This window comes from Schistocerca gregaria, chromosome 9 (genome assembly GCF_023897955.1).
Source record: "Schistocerca gregaria isolate iqSchGreg1 chromosome 9, iqSchGreg1.2, whole genome shotgun sequence".
In the NCBI taxonomy this organism is placed as follows: domain Eukaryota; kingdom Metazoa; phylum Arthropoda; class Insecta; order Orthoptera; family Acrididae; genus Schistocerca; species Schistocerca gregaria.
In genome coordinates, this window is record NC_064928.1 from 88,660,158 (window position 1) to 88,685,706 (window position 25,549).

Here is a 25,549-nt window from a genome sequence, read left to right on the forward strand (position 1 = left end):
TCAAACTTTTCTTTCCCCTTAAAGAAACTCAAACTATAAAGCACTTGCGGGATTCTCTTTCATTGCTGTCAAATATCCAGATTTGTTCAACTTCGTTTTTCATCGGTCGTCCTCCCTGGTACTACCGAGTAGCTATTTGCGATTCGTTTATTTCGACAATTTCGTTTTGTCTACCGATTGGTACGCTCTCGTTTGTGACTATAACGGAACAGACTTCTGGGTAGCAGCCGTAGTAGTCTCACTCGGTGTTCATACACAATTGTGTTTCAAAAGTTGTGTTCTTATCTTCAGAAAACCATAGTGGATAACTTGGAACTGTCAAACCATGTGTTCTTTCTTAGAAATGTTCCCTTATGTCACTGGGCGCAGTACAGTTACAAAGGAAAATCAGCGTCCCCACCGTTCTTGCGAACTTTCACGGAGCTGAGTCCATGACGTTCTACACAATTCCTGCTTTCCTCATTTGGAAACAATTCGAAGTCCCAACAAAATTTAAACAACTTTCCATCTTACATAGCCGAGGAATTAGATTTCGCCTTGTGAGATTATCAGCACTCGAAACAGCAACGCTTTCACTCATTGCTATTCGCAACCGAAAACGATAAACTATGTTTCCCCGGCAACCCACTAAACCATCAATCGTAATTAGCGCCACTGGCGACATGTAGTGCATGTTCGATATATATCGTTGTAGGCCCGCGGGTTTGATAGACAATCATTCTTGGCAATTACCAGCCAGATTCGATAATCGATATTTGGATATTTCTTAACTCATAGAGAATGTTTTTGTCGACATTGTTGTTGTTGACATTAGTGGTGACGTAAATACACATTTGCGTTTTAATCGTTTAAGTAGTAAACAGAAAGAGTTGTTTCTCCATTTTTTTACTCCCTTGCATGAATCTGTTTTCCTATTGTTTGATGTGAAAGTGTGTCAGAATGCCGTAAAAGGGCTCAGTGTTAATTCCTCCTGCGGTGGATACTATAAACCAGGTATCGTGTATTTCTTTTAATGTTTCCTTGAAATTGAGGAATCTTTTTGTACTGATAATCACACTTTGTTTCCTCCTAAGAGAACATCGTAACTCGAACCCATAGTGTTCGATAGTAAAAGTGATATACAAGTATTTTTGTACGAGGAATCAAGTGGTACTTTCGAAGACGCCTAACCATGTTAAAATAAAAAATAAAAAGCCATTTCAGACTTTGTGCTATGTCTTAGGTATACTACGGTATATCTTTTTTGTTTAATTAATTAGATATTGATTCCGTGTTACCGTCCATGTTCGTTATTACATATGCCTTTTTGTCTCATGATCTTGTGTAAGTTCATGTGTAGACTACCACGTTAGGATCAATAATGCCTTCATTAACTTTCATCGTTAACACAGTCATATAAGTTAAGAAGTCACTAAACAGGTAGGCGTTATTGTGTAGTCTCCGGACGTAGTTACGGAAACATTTATTCTGAAGTGTCGCTTTGCGCTTTCTTACATCGTTTTCAGGATTTGAATTAGTGTTTGTTGACATGAATATTCCATATAAAGACCGCTGTGTTAAACTGCTGTGAAGTAATCAGTGTTGTGATGTTGTATTACCTTCTCTTATGACAAGTAAGTGTGTACAACTCCATGACAAATGCAGGGGAATTTACTACATTTATACCTCTTGCATGACTTTAAGTGTTTATGTATCAGTATAATCGTATCTACAACGGTTTACGTGGCAATTGCTGTCCTAAAAGCTGTTGCAGTAGCTATTGTTTAATTGCACTTTATACACATTGATATGATTTATTAATCACTTGGGTCAAAATATTTTAGTGCTGCATTATGAATTCCATGTATCTTTTTGTTCTTAATGCTGGATAGAGAGCTATAGACTCTTAGTATGCATTAAAAATTCAAATGGATGGGGGAGAGCGAAATAAACAAAAACTCCAGTATTACCACTTAAAGAAGTACTTCTGTTGAAGTGAGCACAGAGAGATGAACTTCAAAGTCAGATTAACAGTATTTGCTAAGTGTATGCTAGCTGCTTTGGTAATGAAAATACCAAAAACGTTTTCTGCTATTTGTAATTTGATTCACTGAAATTCTGTGGAATAATATTATAGGACAGTTATGCACCATGCATTTACTGAGTAAATGTGTACCATAAAGATCATATGTGACATGCATAAGGTGCATCCATCTTTTGATCGCTTCCCTATCTACATATGTATGTTTTGTAGTAATATTATGAAGGAACATGTCAGTGATGAAGTAAATTTTTATTGTGATTCCTCAAAACTTTTACAGCTTTTAATCACCTCTGTATACCATTTTTATCTCTACAAGGTAGAGACATGAGCCTCATTTATCTTGTGAATGACCTCCATGAGGTGGGGTCAGTGCTTAATGTGGAAATTCCTCTCTCCAGCTCAAACAAGGGTGGAGAAAAATTATGTTCACTATATTTAAATCTCCTTTTCACAGCACTTCAAAGAGGAAAACATGCAAATAACTGAAATGAAGGCTGTCATTCAATACTACATGACATAACCAGCCAGTTATTGAACTAATGATAAAATAAAATGAAAGATAAAGTTGAGCCCATCCACATCCAAACTAACATGGTGACCATCCAAAAGTTCTGTGGTTTTACTGTCACCTCTGTCATGAAAGAAGGTTGTATACATGGAAGAACCCTGTAGATACTAAAAGGTATCAGATAGATTATATAATGGTAAGACAGAGATTTAGGAACCAGGTTTTAAATTGTAAGACATTTCCAGGGGCAGATGTGGACTCTGACCACAATCTATTGGTTATGACCTGTACATTAAAACTGAAGAAACTGCAAAAAGGTGGGAATTTAAGGAGATGGGACCTGCATAAACTGAAAGAACCAGAGGTTGTACAGAGTTTCAGGGAGAGCATAAGGGAACAATTGACAGGAATTGGGGAAAGAAATACAGTAGAAGAGGAATGGGTAGCTTTGAGGGATGAAGTAGTGAAGGCAGCAGAGGATCAAGTAGGTAAAAAGACGAGGGCTAGTAGAAATCCTTGGGTAACAGGCGAAATATTGAATTTAATTGATGAAAGGAGAAAATATAAAGATGCAATAAATGAAGCAGGCAAAAACGAATACAAACGTCTCAAAGATGAGATCGACAGGAAGTGCAAAATGGCTAAGCAGGGATGGCTAGAGGACAAATGTAAGGATGTAGGGGCTTATCTCATGAGGGGTACGGTAGATACTGCCTACAGGAAAATTAAAGAGAACTTTGGAGATAAGAGAACCACTTGTATGAACATCAAGAGCTCAGATGGAAACCCAGTTCTAAGCAAAGAAGGGAAAGCAGAAAGGTGGAAGGAGTATATAGAGGGTCTATACAAGAGCGATGTACTTGAGGACAATATTATTGAAAGGGAAGAGTATGTAGATGAAGATGAAAAGGGAGATACAATACTGCGTGAAGAGTTTGACAGAGCACTGAAAGACCTGAGTCGAAACAAGGCCCCCGGAGTAGACAACATTCCATTGGAACTACTGACGGCCTTGGGAGAGCCAGTCCTGACAAAACTCTACCATCTGGTGAGCAAGATGTATGAAACAGGCGACATACCCTCAGACTTCAAGAAGAATATAATAATTCCAATCCCAAAGAAAGCAGGTGTTGACAGATGCGAAAATTACCGAACAATCAGTTTAATAAGCCATAGGTGCAAAATACTAACAGACGAATGGAAACACTAGTAGAAGCCAACCTCAGGGAAGATCAGTTTGGATTCTGTAGAAATACTGGAACACGTGAAGCAATACTGACCTTACAACTTATCTTAGAAGAAAGATTAAGGAAAGGCAAACCCACATTTCTAGCATTTGTAGACCTAGAGAAAGCTTTTGACAATGTTGACTGGAATACTCTCTTTCAAATTCTGAAGGTGGCAGGGGTAAAATACAGGGAGCGAAAGGCTATTTACAATTTGTACAGAAACCAGATGGCAGTCATAAGAGTCGAGGGGCATGAAAGGGAAGCAGTGGTTGGGAAAGGAGTGAGACAGGGTTGTAGCCTCTCCCCGATGTTATTCAATCTGTATATTGAGCAAGCAGTAAAGGAAACAATAGAAAAATTCGGAGTAGGTATTAAAATCCATGGAGAAGAAATAAAAACCTTGATGTTCGCTGATGAAATTGTAATTCTGTCATAGACAGCAAAGGACTTGGAAGAGCAGTTGAACGGAATGGACAGTGTCTTGAAAGGAGGATATAAGATGAACATCAACAAAAGCAAAACGAGGATAATGGAATGTAGTCGAATTAAGTCGGGTGATGCTAAGGAAATTAGATTAGGAAATGATACACTTAAAGTAGTAAAGGAGTTTTGCTATTTGGGGAGCAAAATAACTGATGATGGTCGAAGTAGAGAGGATATAAAATGTAGACTGGCAATGGCAAGAAAAGCGTTTCTGAAGAAGAGAAATTTGTTAACATTGAGAATAGATTTAAGTGTCAGGAAATCTTTTCTGAAAGTATTTGTATGGAGTGTAGCCATGTATGGAAGTGAAACTTGGACAATAAATAGTTTAGACAAGAAGAGAATAGAAGCTTTCGAAATGTGGTGCTACAGAAGAATGCTGAAGATTAGATGGGTAGATCACATAACTAATGAGGAAGTATTGAGTGGGATTGGGGAGAAGAGAAGTTTGTGGGATTGGTTGGTAGGACAAGTCCTGAGGCATCAAGGGATCACAAATTTAGCATTGGAGGGCAGCGTGGAGGGTAAAAATCGTAGAGGGAGACCAAGAGATGAATACACTAAGCAGATTCAGAAGGATGTAGATTGCAGTAGGTACTGGGAGATGAAGAAGCTTGCACAGGATGTAGTGGCATGGAGAGCTGCATCAAACCAGTCTCAGGACTAAAGACCATAACAACAACAACTGTCATGCACAAGGATAATAAGAAACTATGGACGTTAACAGTTTAAGGCTATATGATTTTGTCGACTTATATTGGGTCAAGCACCCATTAACCCAACCACCACCACCACACGCACAAACTCTCTCTCTCTCTCTCTCTTCTCTCTCTCTCTCTCTCTCTCTCTCTCTCTCTCTCTCTCTCTCTCTCTCTCTCCTGACTGATTCGATACAGCCTATCATGATTTACTCTCCTATTCATCTCATAGTAGCACTTCCATTTTACATGCTCAGTTATTTGTTGGATGTGTTCCAATCTCTGTTTTCCCTTGCAGTTCTTGTGCTCTATGGCACCCTGTTGTACTAAGGTTGTACTAAGGACCTTGTTTCCTAATGTTTTAACATATGTCGTATCATACTGATTCTTCCTCTATTCACCAGTTTTGCTTATGTTCCTTTCTTTGTTGATTCTTCTAAGAGCCTCCTCACTTGTTGTCTTATGGGTCCACTTAATTTCAGTATTCTTCTGTATTACTACACCTTAAATGTTTCGATTCTCTTCTTTTCTTGTTTTCCCACATTCAACGAATCACTTCCATAGTATGCTGTGCTCCGCACATACCTACATCTCCAAAAAAAATTTCCTCAAATTAAGACCTGTGTTTAATATTAGCAGATTTATTTGAGAGAGGAATATTCACTTTATTATGCTACTCAGCTTCTTATATCATCTTTACTTCACCCTTCTTCATTATTTTGCTTCCAAAGTAGCTCAGTCAGTTTATGGCTGATCTCAGTTCTTTTAGTTGTCATTACTTTTGTCTTTCTTTGGTTTACTCCCTGTCTTTATTCTCTGCTCCATCCAGTCCATCCTCATTTTTACTGAGGTAAGCAATGTCATCAGTGAATTATCTTCATATCCCCATGAATTTTTGTACCAGTCTTAAACCTTTCTTTTATTTCTGTCATTGCTTCTTCAGTCTACAGGTTGCAGCAAGAGAGAAAGACTGCATCCCTGCATTACACCCTGTTCTTAATCTGAGCGCTTCTCTCTTTGTCTCCTCTCTCATTTGTTATGTGCTACCCATCGTTCCATATAAAGCTTCCACTTATTTTTCTGAGAATTTTGTACATTTTGCATCATTTTACTTTGTCAGATGCTTTTTATTAGGTCAATAAATCCTAACAAGGTATCATTATTTTTCTCAAATCTTGCCTCTCTCATGCAGCACAGTGTCAGAACTGCCTCACTTTTGCCTGTATGTTTTCTAAATCCAAACTTGATGTCATCAAAGAAGCCCTCAGTTTTACATTCAGTTTTTCTGTATGTTATTTTTGTTGGCAGCTTGGATGCATGAACTGTTAAGTGAACTGTGCAGTATTTCTTGCACTTATCTATCACTGCTGTCTTTGGAGTTGTGTAGATATTATTCTTCTAACATCCAATGTATGCGCCAAGGGAGGTGTCACTGTGGTTAGGATACTGGACTCACATTCAGGTCCAAACCCACGTCTGGCCATCCAGATTTAGGTTTTCCATGATTTCTGCAAATTGCAGAGGGAGGATTTCACACCCCACCATTGTACACAATTCTTGATGGTGCCTGTTGTGTGGGCTGTAGCATTATCATGGGGCATGATTTTGTTATCCAGCAGTGCCAGGCATTTTCACCAAAGTGAACATTAGAGATGGTATAAGAGAAAGTTACAGCATTGGGCATTGACAGTGTGGCCATCCCTAAATATTCCAGAATACTGTGGCTGTAACAAGTGAAAATGAGCATGAGCATGAGCTGCCTGGTCGATGGAGTCTGTCACACTTTGTGTTGTCATGGTGGACCTGGATAACACCATTCTGGTGACTGGATATTCAGTGTTGCTTCATATGCTTATTTCCCAGGTTTCATCAATTGCAATAATCTGATTGAGCATGTTATTCCTTTCCCACTCAGATCGCTTCTGGTGGTTGCGGCTGATCTTGTGTTGTGTCCACTTCAGCACGCGTGGTGAGGAACCTATTTTGAACAATTCTTGCGCTCCTCCAGCTCTTACTGTTATAATCTCTGTGACCTGTGACAAACAGATGTGTAGGAGTGTCTCGTCTGTACCACATAGTGAAATATTGGTTCTGGGTGATACAGCTGCTTACTGTTGGTCACTGAGTTGACCACAATACAGCAAATCACTAGTCAGCCTATCTGCTGCTACAATATGTGACAGTTGAGAGTATCTGTGTTGTGGACACGGTGATGCCAACAACTGCCATTTCCCCCTTTGACTGTCACACTGGCAGCCACTACGAGGCCCAACAGCATTCCAGTCATGTGTGACAGTGTTGTATTCCATTTACCACCCCCTCTCTCTCTCTCTGCAAGAAAGCGCCTGACCCTAATTCAGTTTATTGTTGTGAGTGTTTTTACTGAGAAAGGATGTTCATGCTTATGAAACATTTACATTGTTTTTAATGTTGCAATGAGATTTTTGTTCTTTCAGGATTTTGGGAGCTCAGAGCAGTGTACCAACAGCCGCACTGAAGTTGGGGAAAAAAAAAAAAATGCTGCGCATTAATGGATGTGAGGTAAGTTCAGTTGCTACATGTTTTATGATATTTGGTATAATATTGGTACAAATAGTGTAACTATCGAGAACAAAAAAATCTTGTGACCTCACACACACACAAAACAGTCACTTACATGAGATTGTTAACAGTTAATTTGCAATGAGACAGAAATGCTGGCCAGTCCACAATACTACAGTACCAGTGACAGACATGCTTCCAAGAAGAGAAAATACTGTTAAAACTATTCCTAGCTTTCAGAACTTTTAGTTCTTTTGGGTGGGACATATTTTATTAATAACACTCCATCTTAAGTTACAATATTTTTATTTTCTTATTACTGTCCAACAAACTTTAGAGCTATAGATCCATTGTCAAATACTTTATAGACATAATTGATGTTACACCTGCTTCCATTTTCACCAACGTTTCATCCCATAATATTCTTCTACTATGTTGGTGAAAAACTTCTGCATTTGCTCTTTCACTGTTGCAGAAGATATATGTTATGTAGTCAAAGATAGGTTAAAAACTTCCAGATTTGTATTTTCGGCATTGCTGAAGATGAACTATATGTCGTCAAATGCAGGTGAAAAACTGAAGCAGATGTTAACTCTCATTATGTCTGTGTAGTCCTTGGAAATGCAGTTGTAGCTGTAAGACACATTGGACAGTAATTGGAAAATAAAGACGTTGTGGCTGAAGATGAAATATTACTAAGAAAATATATTTCTAATCTAGAAATTTGTCCCATACAGACCACAACTTAATAATAATGTTGTTAGTTCCCTCTTCAGTGAGTTCTAAGACGAGATCATTCTTATTCTTTATCGTCTTTATATCTTCCTTGAAGAAGAGTAAGTTCTACGAATAATAATTCAAAAAATATCACTAAGAAAATGGGTTAATTATTGTATAATATTTGTTAACAATTTACCACTTTTGTTTGATAATCAGAAAGACATGCAGAGCATTCTGAGCTATGAGAGACAATTACAAAGCTTTCATAATCATTATAAAAAACATAAAGTTACATAATTTTTTTGTTTGTTAACAAGAACAGTCCTGCAGTCCTAGTACAGTTGAAATCCCCACAGAACAGTAAATGAATTACTGCATGATACTCCAACGTAACCATGGGCTGTGCCATTTTGTTTTGGCTCCTGTACAACGGTGCATGAATTTCCGAGTATACCAGAACTACAGATACGTACCTGTGTCCAAACAAAACATTAGATATGTAACTATTTTTTCAAGGTGATAATTAAAACTACATGACTGCCATCATAGTGGAGACTAAACAGGAATGTTTGATTGTGGTTAAGTAGCTAGGACATAACAAGTAGGAAACTTGTTGAAATATTACTTTAAAGTGAAGACATTACTGGACTAATTTGGCGAGCAGAATTTATCAGCAGTATTCGCCAAGAAATCGTGCATTCCTAAACAAATATTAATTATGTAACTTTATTTTTCTGCTGGTAATTAAAACTTTGTAACTATTCCTATCTTTTATAACAATGAAAACAGTCAATTTTTGATAATGTAATGTAATTGGATAGATAAAAAATCTAAAGGAGGTTATTGTTAGGCAAGCTTTTACAGCTAATGTCTCCTCTTCCAGCAGGAAGGTTGAAGGGTAAAGAAGAGGGGTGAAAGAAAAGGACTGGAGAGGCCTAGGAAAAAGTCACCCCAGAACCATGGGCAGGGGAGACTTAACTGGACAGGATGAGAAGGAAAGATTGATTGTAGGGGACTGCACTTGATGAGATTTCAACCCTTCTGCCTGAAGAAGGAGGCACTGGCCCCGAAAGCATGCCTAGTTATAGCCTTCTTTTATGTTGTTATAAGTTGGAAAAGAAAGGCAGGTCACTCAGGCCCTGGAGAGAGAGGGGCCCATTAGTTGTGAGGACTAGGAGAGATGAAGATTTGTGCTTATGGCATTTGCTGTCTTATTTAATTAGAGCGTCTTCCATGTTAATGGAAATCTAGTGCTAGAAAGCAATCTAAGACAAGGTAGTGCTCTGTCTCTTTATTGCCTCTACCTCTCCAACGAATAAACAGGAAATACCGCAGATAATAATTTTAAAGATGAATTAAGAAAATGCCTTTGATTGTTATTGTTTTTGTTGTCTTAAGTCTGAAGACTCAGTTGATGCAGCTCTCAAGGCAAGTATGTCCTGCGCCAAGTCCCTTTATCTCTACATAACTGCAGCAACCTACGTCCATCGTGATTTAATTGGCTGCATAATATCTGTTAGTAATACAGAACTATTAGTTGACAGCCAGGAAGACGTACATAGTATTCTGGCCTACATGTTAATTCACAAGAAAGATATTAAGTAACATTTAAAAAGCAGAAATTAAAATTGTCAACAGATCAGATGGATAGTATCAGTCAGCCTCAGAACTTAATGAATGTTTTAGCTGGACTCTCTAAGTTAATGCCTATTGAAATGTATGTTACTAAAATAATGACTTGAAACTGTGTTCCCACCTACAGTGAACTATGCACAATGGGACACGATTGTGGTAAACACTCAAATTGGCCTCCGTTAATATCCATACACTCTTCAATGTATTTATATGACTTTGGCACACTTTCTCAAAGGTTCATGATTAATTGATTTATCTCTTATCATAGAACATCACAGAGTTGATGCTGTGCAAACAAATTATTTAGTGTAGCTCACAAATGTTAAGGAAAAAGACAATTAGAAAAATAAATAAATAAAAATAAAACCAAATTTGTTTTTGTAGTCCATTCTGGGAATTTTCACATTCAAATCATGCATGTTGTGTCTTCCCATTCATTCCCATTTTTTAAAGCATTTAGTCCTTGATTCTGGGAGCCCTTTCTTAAGATTCAAATCTTCTTGTACATGTAAAACAACACATTTAAAGCAGTATCTCTTAATACTCTTTAGACTGTACCCTGCTTGAAAGGTCTGTGCATAGTAATTGCCAAAATGTGTTAATATTGTCCTGATTGAAAATTGTTGGGCATATATGCTGCTCTGCATTGTTGTTTCTGTGCTTTTGCCTGTTACATGTCATCATTTCAGCAGTATAGATGTTTGCAGCCAATAGCTGAGCTGTTCTAGCAGCAGGCTTACACTATAAAGGAAGGCACTAGGGTTTTTTTATTATTATTATTTTAAAATAATAAACCCTCACGTATCTTACCCTTCCCACCATCACTCCTCCATCCCTCCATATCATCATCTCTTTTACCCATTTGTCTTCACTTCGTCCTCTGCTTGGGATTACTGCTCATCCTTTTTTGAGTATTTCTTTATTTAAATACAGATCAACTTGTTCAGACTTGATATTTACTCAGTGTGCTGCAACTTTTCAGGTGATGGAATGTGTAAGCTGTATTAAGCAGGAAGAGGATGATGGAACGCTTAGGCCATTTTATCCTGGCCAACAGGTAAGACAGAGAATGACAAAAGAGTCTGTACAGATATACTGTGTTGTGGCAGATGAATGGCATATCTTGCAGAATATTGCAGCAATGTACTATGTGTGTGGATGTCACACAGAACACACATCTGCAGGATGAGAACTCATTTCAAAGCACTTTTATGAATTTGTTATTTTGACAGTTACATATTATGACAGCATGGTGCCCTGACAAAATGATAGAGACCTTGAAGATTCCATTTGAGAGACCAGTCATGAAATATTGAGATAAATGTTAAGTGAAGAGAGTCTGCAAATGTTTGCCAGAATGCAAACAGTAGATGCCAGAAAATGTTTTATATGTCTACGTTACACTATTCTCATGCTGTCTCCTGTAGATCCAAGAGTCCCCCAAGAAAAAGACACTATTATATTTCCTTTATTTCAGTCTGTGGTCACAAAAAATTTGTCCTTTACTATCGATTTCAGTCAGTGGCAACCATCTTCAGATCTGTTCAAAACATATCCTAATAAAATAAAGCCAGGGCCATATCATCAAGAGAGGCAATACTGACCCTACAACTTATCTTAGAAGCTAGATTAAGCAAGGGCAAACCTACGTTTTTAGCATTTGTAGACTTAGAGAAATCTTTTGACAATGTTGACTGGAATACTCTGTTTCAAATTCTAAAGGTGGCTGGGATAAAATACAGGGAGCGAAAGGCTATTCACAATTTGTACAGAAATCAGATGGCAGTTATAAGAGTCGAAGGACATGAAAGGGAAGCAGTGGTTGGGAAGGGAGTGACACATGGTTGTAGCCTCTCCCCTATGTTATTCAATCTGTATATTGAGCAAGCAGTAAAGGAAACAAAAGAAAAATTCGGAGTAGGTATTAAAATCCATGGAGAAGAAATAAAAACTTTGAGGTTCGCCGATGACGTTGTAATTCCGTCAGATACAGCAAAGGACTTGGAAGAGCAGTTGAACGAAATGGACAGTGTCTTGAAAGGAGGATATAAGATGAACATCAACAAATGCAAAACGAGGATAATGGAATGTTGGCGAATTAAATCGGGTGATGCTGAGGGAATTAGATTAGGAAATGAGGCACTTAAAGTAGTAAAGGAGTTTTGCTATTTAGGAAGTAAAAGAACTGATGATGGTCGAAGTAGAGAGGATATAAAATGTAGACTGGCAATGGCAAGGAAAGCGTTTCTGAAGAAGAGAAATTTGTTAACATTGAGAATAGATTTAAGTGTCAGGAAGTCGTTTCTGAAAGTATTTGTATGGAGTGTAGCCATGTATGGAAGTGAAACATGGACAATAAATAAGTTTGGACAAGAAGAGAATAGAAGCTTTCGAAATGTGGTGCTACAGAACAATGCTGAAGATCAGATGGGTAGATCGCGTAACTAATGCGGAGGTATTGAATAGGACAGGGGAGAAGAGGAGCTTGTGGCACAACTTGACAAGAAGAAGGCACCGATTGGTAGGGCATGTTCTGAGGCATCACGGGATCACAAATTTAGCATTGGAGGGCAGCATGGAGGGTAAAAATCGTAGAGGGAGACCAAGAGATGAATACACTAAGCAGATTCAGAAGGATGTAGGTTGCAGTAGGTACTGGGAGATGAAGAAGCTTGCACAGGATAGAGTAGCATGGAGAGCTGCATCAAATCAGTATCAGGACTGAAGACCACAACAACAACAACAACAACAACAAGTCCAACTGAGAATTTCCTATTCTAATTAGGAAAATTTTCTTTATAATAATACAATTTGACTGGTGTTCTATGGTGTACATATACTGGAAGAAATCCTGTGTCTGGAGTGCTTATTCCAAACCTAAGAACTCTTTAGAGTTTTCCCTTGCTGGTAGCCCATCTTTGAGTAAATGGCTACTGATGGTTGTAGATAATGCCCTGCTTACAACATTGGTCACAAATATTACTCTTAACTGTTAGAAATGTCTGCTCATCCAGTGTTGCAGTCTGGGTGCAAACTTGTGTGTGTCATTCAGCACTGACTATCAGAGTATGTGGGACAGTTCTTCTGCACACCTTCCACTTTTTCAGATTTTCATGCTATTTACACAGGACCATTGTTTAGTTCCTCCATCATAGGAGTTGTCATGTAATGATGCTTTTTAAACAAATTACCTACATCTATGATATTATCATTGGTCAAACTTTTTGTTAGGCAACCATTGTGGTCATCATCGTCCACTGCCGTCTGGCCTGCACAGAAACATTTGTGCTGCTCAAGAATAGTTTCAGATGGTGCTGAATCACTGTATGGCTGCTCTCTCTCTCTCTCTCTCTCTCTCTCTCTCTCTCTCTCTCTCTCTCTCTCTCAAACACACACACACACACACACACACACACACACACACACACACACACACACATACACATTATTTCATAGGTCCACACATCTTGACAACAATAGACTAATGCCTCGCTACATGGTTATTCCAAAGGGTTCAAACTGCTGTACAAAGTTTAAGAGTCATGTAATACAGAGGGCTGATGGGAGGGGTATAGAAATATCAGTCCAGGAACTCATGGAACATGTTGTCTTATGTGCAGGTGGGGCACAGGATGGGAACTCTCGCTTTACTTTCCTTGACTGTCATTCATTTACCCAGTTAATTTACAGTGGTTAGTGTGTTGCCTTATACAACTATGAAGGCATTAAACTAGATGAGAACTAATCAGGGGAATGATTCTTTCCTGAACCATTCAGATTTTCTTAGTCCTTCATACCAACACAGGTGACCACTGATAATAGTTCCCGCAAGAGTGCAATCAGTTCCTCCTCTGCCTTTGTGAACGGGTTGAACCCCCCCCCCCCCCCCAAAAAAAAAAAAAAAAAAAAAAAAATACTGTGTTATTAATGTTAACGCTAATGATGTAAACATTTCCTGTAAATTAACTGTTTCCACATCACATTAATAAAAGAATCATTCAAATGATTTATGGAACATGTAGCCAACTAACTAACCAGGCACTGGCTTTTACGCATATTGTGGATTGTAACAGTGTATGTGCATAAACAGAGATGAAACGAAATACTGACAATATTTAGTTTTTCTTCTCTGTTCTGTTTTAGTAAATAGTTTGTGGGGACAGGTTGATCTGTAGCATAGCCTGAGATCGGAGTTACTTTGAAAGCTGACAATTTGGTTATGAATTGGCAAAGCCAAAAAATGTAAATACACAAGCTTAGTTGTGCTCAGTCCAATTTTAATGAATTGTTATGTCTACCAAATTGGTGTTTTCATGGGTGAAAGCAGCTGAGTGTTAATAGCAGATTTAATATTTCATTTGTCGGGAAGTTCCTCTCTATTTTTCTTCCATTCTCAGCTACAGAATGGGTATTTAAATTCTATTGTAGCTGCTTGTTTTTCCATATTTTTGTTGTCTTCATTGTACCAAGAAAGTAGAAATATATTTGAAACCAATTTATCCAACAGCTTCAGACAGAAGATTCTCTCTGTGGGACTCAAAATTTAAGTTTGTGTGTTTGGGAGACAATTTACCTCAAATACTCTTTTCATCCACATTGCAGTTGCATATTGGTATAATGTGCTATGTTTCTGCTTTCAGTGTACCCAGATGTTGGTAGCAATTAAGGAAGAGCCGACATATAATTACCTGGAAGGTTGGGAGGTGAGTGATAAACTTAGCCTTATTTGTGAAATAGAAGTGAGAGAGCCTTTCAAGAGGAGAATTTGAGTGTAGAGTGAGAGGGATGGAGGGTAAGGGGGGGGGGGGGGGGGGGGGAAGAGTGCTGCAGCATGGAGACTAGTGCACATCTAGTTTGAGGGGATTGCAGGTTCAAACGATGTGTCGTAAGGACAGTTCCCACGTATGTACTTCAGACAAGCTAGTGCTGCAGAAGGGGTACCGAAAGGTCCAAATGATTTTGATTCCTTATTCCTCCACTCCCAATCCATTCCACCACAATGCCATTTACAACATGCAACTCCCCATGCTCCACTGTGAGGTCCTCAGTACCACATTCCTAGCCCATTCCACTCCACTGCCGCCTCTCCCTCCCAGGTGTCAGCCACCCCTCCCTCCACCCCTCCTTCCCATTTCCACCCCTCCTTCCCATTTCCAACATCCTTTTCTCACCCCCTCCACCTGTCAGAACCCCCAACCCAGGCGAGCTGCAGCACCTGTACAAGGTAGGTGGCTGGAACAATATAACTGTGTGTGTGTGTGTGTGTGTGTGTGTGTGTGTGTGTGATGAGTTGTTACCTTCACTCCTATCAGTATACCACAAAATATCAGTTATTAGCCTTAATCAGGCCCAAGACTGCACAGTTAACCAAGAAACAATGCACATTAAAACACGACTTCCAGGACACAGGCAGGTAGGTAGGAAACCTCAGATCGAATCCACCTTGTGGATTAACAAGGGCCAGTGTGCAGGATTGTACCCACATTTTGCCTCAGTTACATGCTACACATTTTGAAAGCATTCTCATACTTAAACATGAAATTACTCTAGAGCCCAAAAGAGGAGCTACATGAGTTCTGACCTGTGTGAGGGAGGTTTGTATCAGGAAGGAAATATTCAGCCATCAACTATCACTAACAATACCTAAATGAAAATAGTGTGCCAACCCTGTAGAGACACGGGACAAGGTGAAGAAGAAGAAGAAGAAGAAGGAGAAGAAGAAGAAGAAGAAGAAGAAGTCTGTATTTACAAGATGTGTCACATGTCACATTACAAAACTCGCTGTATTAGTTCCACGCTACTACCAGAAAATCACAGTTTATTTACAAAATGACACTTAAAAAGATACTGTATTTAATGTCACTGGCTTTCAGTTCACTTCTGGCTGTAACAGTCAACCTCTTTCTGTTCCTGTGTTTCATTCAATTTATTCCTGATGACAGTTCTGTTTCCCAGAGGGTCATAACATCAGTATAATCAAGACATATTGTGTTCTGCACATTCTAATAACAGATCAAAGTATTTCAGTGCCACAGTGTCCATAATAACGGCTACTTCGATCACCTCGTTTTCACTCTCCACCTTTACCGAATGCCGTATGTTCACTATAAACATGTCACTTAGCTGTACACATCGTTATTTAACCATTCACAGATGTTTTTGTCCCCCAGTTCTTTACAAATTTGTATTCTTTTTGTTTTACCTGGTCTGACGTCAGTTCGACCTCCTCCTCTTCCCCCTTACACCCCTCTTTCCTTTGGGTTTACGTGGTAAGAGCATCTTTGAAATGTTTGTTTCTTCAATTCATTCCATATATTCTGTCCAGTTTTGTTTATGTTCTTCTATTTTGACTTTTACTGTAAAATATTCACTTCTTGTCTAATGTCCAACTTATGCAACATTTGACAGCTCATAAAAATTTCATTCTAGCTGCCTAAACAAGGCTAGCATCTTTCCTTGCTAATTTGTATCTTGAACAAAATATTCATTCTCTGTTTAATAGAATATTCAGACTTCAGTTTGTATTTTTTTATGTAAAAAGAAAGAAAGAAGTCAAACTGTGCACAGGCAATGCACACGTTTGATAATCCACACCTGGATAACTGATAACTTGCAGCACATACAAAATTTTATCAGTCTTCTGGTAGAACATTTGTAATTGGTGTCATTATTGCATAAACTTTCTTCACAGTAAAATTTAAATGTCTAGGATTTTTTAGGTTTTGTTTGTCACATTTTTGCTTTATCACTCTATATGGTTTGATTTATTTGTTACACATAAGGTGTCTTATTAAATGTCTATTGTGTTTGTTTACTTTGAATTCATCTTAAAAGCTGAAGATGACTGATAGTGATGTTACATTATCATGACTGTCTGTATGATTTCATTATTACGGAGTCATTCCACACTACAGTCCTCAAAATATTCTCTTTAAATAATAAGCATGAACAGAAACATGTCAGGCAGCAACTCAATTACACGGAAGCGTTTTTATAGTGTTGACAAACACGAAGCAGCACCAGTCCCAATATGTGCGTGCTTGCCACTTCATTGAGGAACAGAGCACCACAAAATAAATAAAATCAGAGCATACTGCTTACAGAAACAGGGGTGCTGTGACTTGTTTTAACTGAATCACGACACTGGCTAACGACAAAGGAGCTAACACACAGTACGTTTCCCTAAAACTTTGCCATGATAGATCTGTAGTAAAGTTACTCAGCTCTTTGTCTCATTTGATTTCCTTTGTCAGTTCCAGTTAGTGTTGTAATAAATAGTGATAGGAATTTTCGATAAAATAGTTGACACAGCTGATATTTTAATTACAATCAATGTTCATTTATTTTAACAAACACTATGAAATGATAACCAGTTTTATTGTTCACTATTCTTAAAAAAGAAAGAAAAAAAGAAAAATAAGCCAATAATCACACTGAGGCTAACATAGATATAAGAGTGGCAATGTCAACACTGAGTGTTCATATTTGCATTACTGAAACTTACTGCCTAGCAGCAACTCACAGTAAATTTTTGTAACTGTATGTGTAACAACAAATCACTTAATCACAACTGACTAACCGAGACTGTGAATGACTGACTACCAGAGGCTAATTATCTGTGACTGACTGGTAGGCACTACTCATCACCTTGTCCACTGTGTTCCTTTTTAGACTCGTGTAAATTTTCTACAAATTGTTTACATATATAGCAATTAAATTTTCAGTAATAACGTAGAAGACAGGAATTATCAACACTACCTACATACAGTAACAAATTTAGTAGTTTTGTGTAATTATTAGCTAGATGTTCTTTAAATGGCTTTGATACTGTATTCTACATTTGTGAGTGGGGTCTTAGGTCTTCAAATTCTCCTATATTCTCTACTAATGCCCATCAAGATTATTCCAGAAAAAAAATTGCATTTGAAATATTTCGCATACTAACAAATTTTCTAATTAGACAAAAAATCAAGGTTCTAAGAAAGTAATTCTTTATTTTTGGTCTAATAATAGTTGGCAAACTACAAAATTCTGGAGGAGGAGAGAGTCTGCTTTACAATGTGAAGGAAATTAGGGATTCAGAATGAGGTATGTAAATCCTGAAATATGCACTTTTTAGTAGGCTCAAAATTTTGTCAACATGTTTTACTGAATCTTAAATTTTGCATATTTCCTTAAATAAAATATTTTCTAAAGAATATTTGCATTTTGATAGATAGTTAACAGTTGATTGAAAACTCTTTTAAAAATAAGGATCTCAAATGTACATCTTGTAAAAGAAATTTTGTGCTTTGGAATAAGAGGAAAAAAATAGAATTTCTTGTGAGGAGTGATATCAGAGCAAGTGGAATTGTTCCATATGGAACAAAGTTAGTGTAGCTAGTGTAAGACAGAAACAGTTGAGGGTTATGTCTTGATTTTGCTCTCACCATCACTGTAAATGTTTAATGTGTTGTTTAGAGATAATTCAGAAATAAACATTGTACAATTTCCAAATTCTAGGAACTGGAGCTTGTTTCTGTAAAAGAGGAAGTAAATCCAGAAACACCAATTCCTTTTAGAGAAATTGAATCTGATATATCTGAAGATGGAGTACTGCTGAAGAAAAGTGTCGATGGCTATATGGTTGTCAATGCAAAGGAGGTAAGAGTTGAATTAATGCTAGTATGTGATATTAGTCGTATAATGCACTTCCAGAGACTTTTTGTTGATACCTCAAAAATTACAAGTTCCTTGGTCCCTGTAAACACCAGGCGTTGTTCTGCTTTATCACTCAAACAAAATATATGCATATAGAATTTCAGTACAGAATCCTGCCTGACTTCAGGATTTCCTAGTCAGCACTTCCAATATATCACTCAGAGCACAAGGAGGTTTTCAGAAGTAATGTTATCTCTGTGATACACTTGTATATGGACAGATGACATTGGCAGAAAATTTTTGCAAGGTATATTAAGACCCCAAGATGAGCAGCATTTTGTGCAATGATTGCGAGCTGACACTCAGTGTTAACAAAATTAAATATATATAATGTGTCGTTTGGGCACATATAATGAAATTATTAAAATCACTTACATTTATATCTGTAGACATTACCACCCACAGCTTATTAAAGCTTAATAGCCTCTTGATGGCTGTGTGGGTAAGCATTAGTGTACAAATTTGAAAGTTTTATCGTCAGTCAGTCATAGGACCTGTTTTTCAAATCACTTACCTTCCTCCACTTCAGCCCCCCCCCCCCCCCCACTCCCACCACCACCATCCCTCATTTCTGGCAGTGCTGTGGGTCAGTGGAAAACAATAACTTGCATTGCACAGGCGTTGGGATTCCACACTCAACTGTAGTTCCTCTGTAACAAGCTGAAAGTTGTCAGCCAGATAATTATTTTTTGATGTGTGTGGTTCTCAGCTTTATGTTGAGGAGGTCTATACATTTATCTTATTCTTATTAGAAGACACTAAAACAGAGATTTTATGCCTCATTGAAAGGATTGGTCTTGAATTTTCAATAGAGGTGCAGATTTGTGTTAATGAAGGAACACATTTCTGACCCCTCATATCTCGATACAGTGTAATGACCTCAATTGGAAACAGTAAGAAATTGTTTTGCCGCTGAAGACAGGAATATTGGTTCTTGTGTCCCGTGTACACTCTACTACACATTGCAGGATTGTTGGTAGAACATGGATGTAGTTATGGCATAGATTGAATGTGTTACTTTTGTAGTTTGTACCTAGCCAAGTTTTCAAAACTTCATATGTAGCTGGAAACCAGTAGCGCACTAAGAATAGATGCACATGATTGATGCAGTTCCACCAGAATGACAGAAAATGTGTGACAGGTGAGAACAGCAGTTCAACAATCACCACAACATTCTGCTGAACGACATGCTGTTATTGGAGATTTCAGACTGCAGTTTGAGAAGGATTCTGCAAGGTGATTTGAAGTTCCATCCGTTCAAAATAATGATTACTCAAGAATTACGTCCAGCAGACCACGCCAACCATAAAAATCTGTGTGAGAAAATGCTTGCTCAGATCCCTCAGTAGTGACGAGGCACATTTTCATCTTAGCGGGTGCGTGAATCAGCAAAACTTTCGCTATTGGGCTGAAAATAATCCCCGAATTATTCATGAAAGACTGCAACATTCTCCTAAAGTGACAGTGTGGCGTGCCATATCACAATTTGGTAGGTCCTTACTTTTTTGAGGAGGAAGGAGTGACCCTGACAGTGAATTCCACATGTTATGTTTCAATGTTGCAAAATTTTGTGCAACCCAGAATGGACGGGATTGTTGAAGAACATTGACTGGGGGACTTGTAGTTCCAACAGGATGGAGCTACGTACTGCTCACACAGCTCAAATTTCACTTGATGTTTTGAGAGAAATGTTTCTGAAACATCTTTTTGAGGGGTGATTTTGGGTGATCTGTGCGGTCACCAGATTTGAGCATTTGTGACTACTTTCTTTGGGGAAATCTGAAGGAAAAAGTTTTCAAAAGCTGCCCTCATACCCTACCAGAGTTAAAAGAGCGAATTATTGATGAAGTGAATGCCATACCCTGCAATATGCGTGCAAGAGCTGCTCGAAACTTCAGGGACCGTCTACAACAATGTATTGATGCTAATGGCCACCATCTTGAGAACATTATTTTCAAAACTAAATGAATGTAAAATGGTATATTGTATTAATTTAGAAAATAAAAAAAATGTTTTCCTCTGTACATCCAGATTTACTTTTTATTGATCCGTAAAACTGCTTATATTGGTGATGAAATCTTCTCAGGCTTCCACCCAGGTAGCTACATTGAAATTCCATGATATCTCAATGAGTGTCATTCTTATCACCTTCCGGTTAAGTGTCAAGATTATGCAAGTGACCCAGACATAAACATCAGTGGTGTGAAGAACTCAGTTGAATTAGTGACCATATTGAAAGGGATGCAGCTGCAACCGGCTTGTGAATGTCGAAGTAACATCTCTTGACACACGAATACCGCTTCAGATGCCTTGATACTCTTAGCAGATCATTTTGAGCTCCGAACATTGAAGCTATTTGTACAATTACTGACCACAACTATCAGTCCCATGGCATATTTTTTACTCTGTAGCAATCCATCATATGTACATCAATGCAGTGGAGCCATAAGTAAGGAATACCCCATTTATTAATATTTTATTATTATTTCAAGTTATTTAATTTGACAGTCTTTCTACAGATGGTATGCTTGTACTAGAATTATGTATAGGGGTCTGCTGACTTTATGAGTTACATTATTTTTGTTTTATTATTTAAAGTAAATGATTTTGTTTGTTAAGATTCACAGTTTCGAAATGTATTCTAATAGATAGTAATGTTTCATAATGTTTTTGTTTCATCTTGTTTTGGTTTTAATGACATTGCTTCAATTTACTGTGTTTGTTCCTACGAAGGACATTTTCAAGCCCTCAGTCACCTCTACTACTATCAACTTCAGTATCATATTCCTGCTACCTTTGTGAATCATGCTCACTACAGTCAATGGCTTCATCATCTTTGTCAGAACTGTCATCATCCCCATATAAATTCTCTATTTCAGAATCAGAGTTCGTATTGGATCATTCACAAAGTTTGTCAGTTGTGACATTTTATCCAACCTCAACAAAGAAAAGATCTTTTGTACTTCACAGACTACGGAACCAGACCAGACACAATAGCTAGATTAGTGAAGGTAGAAAAACTAAATAGGAGAAATTTAACTTGCATGATCAGGTGCATGGTGTATTTTGTATGCCAAATGTGATGCCCTCAACTCACTTTTAAACTTCTCATAGATGTGCTATTAGTATTCAAGAATGGACACAATCTATCAGCACTGTAGCTGAAGCATTAATGAAAGAACATCTGTTTGCCCAGATCCAACAAAGAATCTAAAATCACAAAAATTAAAACTTAATTTGCATTTGGCATGCTTTATTCACCAGCTCACCCACCAGAGGGATAAGTTATGAGCAATTAAACAGTGTATACACTTTTTGGACCACTTTGTATGTTGATTTTAAAAATTGAACAGCCTATATATGACTTCAGTTTATAAATTTCTGGCTCCCTCCTCTGCTTGATTGGTGTTGCCGCCTGTGTGAATTCTAAAATTACCTCCAGAGGAAATGTAACAAATCCAGAACAGCTTTTGTGAATGACAGTATCATTGTATGAATGTGTCGTCATGAGATTTGTGTGGATGCTTGATATTTTTTAGCTTGAGATAATCTCTTTTATCCATTCATGAGTAAACAGATGAGGAGAAATGTATTTTACACAAAACTACTGTGACTCACTCATAAGAGCGAAAAACAAGCTCAAGAGCATATTCCAAGTGCAGCCAACAGTAGTAAGCTTTAAAAAAAAAGAGTTCATCATCTGAAAAGAAGGGGCATCCAACTAGAATGTTGAAAAATTTGTTTGTGAAAGACACAACACATTGTCAGAGCAAGTAGGAAGGAAACAAGCCAGTGGTATCTTGACAGTAAGAGAACTATCTGCCAGTCAGAACGATTCAAACAATTTCTCACTTCGGTCAATCACTCATTGTTTTGGACAAGAACAGAAATAGATTTTTAATGAATAAGGAGTGAACATAAATCACTTTTTAAGTTTGAATAAATCAGAACAGCAGAAGATGTGAGGATGCTATGGCTGTATGGAAGCAAATGAGAACTCCAGAAGTCTGGAAGAAAGAAATAACTGTGGTTATTTCCAAAAAGGGAACTTGAAAGATTGCAGAGAGCTGTAGGATCATTACCCTTATGTTCCACTGTACATGAATCTAGAGAACAGTGGAAGAGCAGCTGAGACAATAACAGTTGAAAGATACACAGTAGGCTCCGTATTTGCAGTTAGGTAGCTGCAGGAACATCACTACGAGTATGGGAGAGATCTTCTGGGGCCTTCCTGGATTAAGGTAATGTGTATGACATTGTACCCAAAAACAAAGATTGTAAAGCACTGAAAAGGAAAGAAGCAGATTCTGCTGGGGATAGAAGAATTTTACCAGGGAATCATAAGTTTTGTGAGTGTGGGGAGCTATGGAACAGAATAGTTGGCATAGAGAAGCAGTCTGAAACAAGGAAGTGCACTATCTCTGTCACTTTTCATGGTGGTGAGGAAAAAAGTGGTTGGAGAAATTGGATACTAGGTGACAGCAGTGTTATTTACTCATGGCTTCACAGTACGTGGAACAATGAGGAGGAAGTAGAGAAACAACTAGGTGTTTGGGAAAGAGTTATACAATAATATTACCTAAAATTTAATAGAAAGAAATGTGAGCTTGTGATCACAACAAGAAAAAGGGCAAACCTCTAGTGAACACGACACTGTGTGGGGAACAGCTGAAAATGGCAGAAGGTCTCAAGTACCTGGAGAGGATGTTTGAAAATGAAAGAATTTGCCAAGAGATAAGTGAATGAGTGATGCAAGTTGATAGATTCATGACAAGAGTGAGAGGGATTGTATGTAAGAAGGTGAAATGCCTCATGTATTATATACTAAAAAACAAGCCAAAAAGAGTTGTGCATGATAGAAATATGGATCATGAAAGGAAGGGTGTAAAGTATTGTGCAAGCAAGTGCAATGAAGCACAAAATTGTTGAGACTTTAGTGCAGTCTGTTGATGCATAGCCTGTTGGTCTTCATCTTGAGACCTTCAGCTTAAATTTGTTTAATTTTTCTAACATTTTGCCAGCACAAGTGGTTGGCGTGGTCCTTCTGTCCACCACCAGCAATGGAAATCAAATCTCTGAGAATGCCAGCAGCTTGTGCTGGCAAAACGTTGCAAAAAATCTGTAAACAAATGTCAGCTGATGGTCCTAAGATGATAATCAACAGGCATTGTGTCAAATGTTATGAAGTGTTCTAGGGAAAAAATGGAAAAGATGATAGATGAGATGATTCAGGAGATAACACATAAGGACTCCCAACAAAAGAATATTGAGGAAAAAAGATTAAAATGGTACGGGCATGTGAAGAGAATGGAAGATCCACAAGAGAGCTGGAGAGCAGGAGACCAAGGAAAAAGAAAAGGGGCAAGTGGGCAAAAAGAGGAGAAGAAAGCATCTGATAGAGAGGAGAAGACGGGATCAGAATGACTGAGAGGTAGTGGGTAGGCTGGAAAAGGCAGAGAGTCTCGTGTTCGAAACAGACCTTAACAGCAGTGGGAAACTGTACAAGATGTTGGCACTTTAAGGTATACCATATAAAAACATGTGACTAATATTTGCTTCAATAGTTAAAAATGGCTGGTGTTTAGACCTGCAAAGTTTTGAAGTAGCTGTGCTTAAAAGATTTATGGCTTTTTGAAGACTCTGGGGCATGCATGCTCACTTTTATCTCTCTAATTGTTGCAGGGTGGCGAGACGTGCCCATCAGTTAATGGTGCCAAAGTCTTAAATGATGATTCTAACAGGTATTCTCTTAATTCTTATTTTACTAGATAAAACTAGTAAGGAACAAATAATTGGGGCCAGACTAGCTGTCTGCTTAGTGACAAAAAACAACAAAGAATATAACCACATTACAAGGAAACTCTGGACCCTGCTACCCAGTGGCTTTGGTAAACTTTGAACACTCCGAAGTAACTGCAGTGAAAGTGTTTACGTCACTATGCATCTGCTTTCAAACAAATTTAGATCACAAATTATGATGCAGGACTCATTTCAGACAAGGTGAAATCATTAGAACACTCAAAAATAATCCTTCAACCTAATATTTCATGAGAAATCAAATAGGTAATGATTTAGAGCCATAATGGATATTCTTGCAGAGAAAAATCATCGTGAGTGGGGTGGTAGTGGAGGATTTGCATTCAGATCACAATCAGTGAATTCGAATTGCAATTCTTGCCGTATGTTTCATTCTTTGGCAGGAGAATGAAAGGTGTCACAAAATTTGTTTAGTGCTACTTTAAATAACATATTTTTATTGTGAACAAGAAATTTTTATGACTTGTTTCATCTTGACTATATACATTTCGTGTTTTCTGACACAGAATGCACGAACATTTTTTACCGAATGTGACAGATAAAAAGTGAGTAAGAGAAAGGAGAAGAAGCAAGTATACGAGCAATAACTGCATTACACTGAGAATCAAAAACGTGTTGTTAAAGTTGGTAGGCTTGTACACTGATCCCCATTTTCCATGTTCACAATAAAATTTATTTTATTAAAAATAACAGTATGTAATGTTCATGACACGTTTCATTCTTATGCAGACTTAGGCATGTTACTTCAGAGGAACACAGCAATGGCCTTGTAACAAAATTCTTTTTATGTATGTCTTAGCTTTGGATGACAGATAGCATCATGACATGTTTTGAGGCATTAGCAATACATCAACAGATGATATGAAAACATTACACTGTAACACCCTAAATGAACAGGCACAAGAAGCACTCATAAATTAACCACCAACTATCTACTAAATATAGATAAATTTTTATATAAAATCTGTCTAACGTGTTGACATTACTTCTCCACATACTTGTCACCCAAACTCAAACATGTGTCATAGTGCAACACCAGCTTTTTTTAGCCCTTCATCAAAGAGTGGTTTCACATGTTGCTTGAGCTAGTTGTTGAAAGAATCCTTGAGCTCATCATCAGTCATAAAGTGCTCAGTAGCTAGCCAGACCTTCATCTTGGGGAAGAGATGGAAAAATCACTTGTTGCCAAGTGTAG

The 25,549-nt window shown here is 37.8% G+C and overlaps 1 protein-coding gene across 1 annotated transcript in view; it reads left to right on the plus strand.

Annotated features, from left to right (window-relative positions):
• Positions 1-1,255: 1,255 nt before the first annotated feature.
• Positions 1,256-25,549, plus strand: part of LOC126291977 (zinc finger protein 85-like) — a 37,406-nt gene continuing 13,112 nt past the window's right edge. Inside the window, exons 1-6 of the mRNA XM_049985730.1 lie at positions 1,256-1,323; positions 7,398-7,482; positions 10,820-10,894; positions 14,478-14,540; positions 18,340-18,480; positions 24,220-24,278. Of these exons, the coding sequence (XP_049841687.1) occupies positions 1,283-1,323; positions 7,398-7,482; positions 10,820-10,894; positions 14,478-14,540; positions 18,340-18,480; positions 24,220-24,278 (464 nt within the window). The 5' untranslated portion in view covers positions 1,256-1,282. The remainder of the gene's footprint in view (positions 1,324-7,397; positions 7,483-10,819; positions 10,895-14,477; positions 14,541-18,339; positions 18,481-24,219; positions 24,279-25,549) is intronic.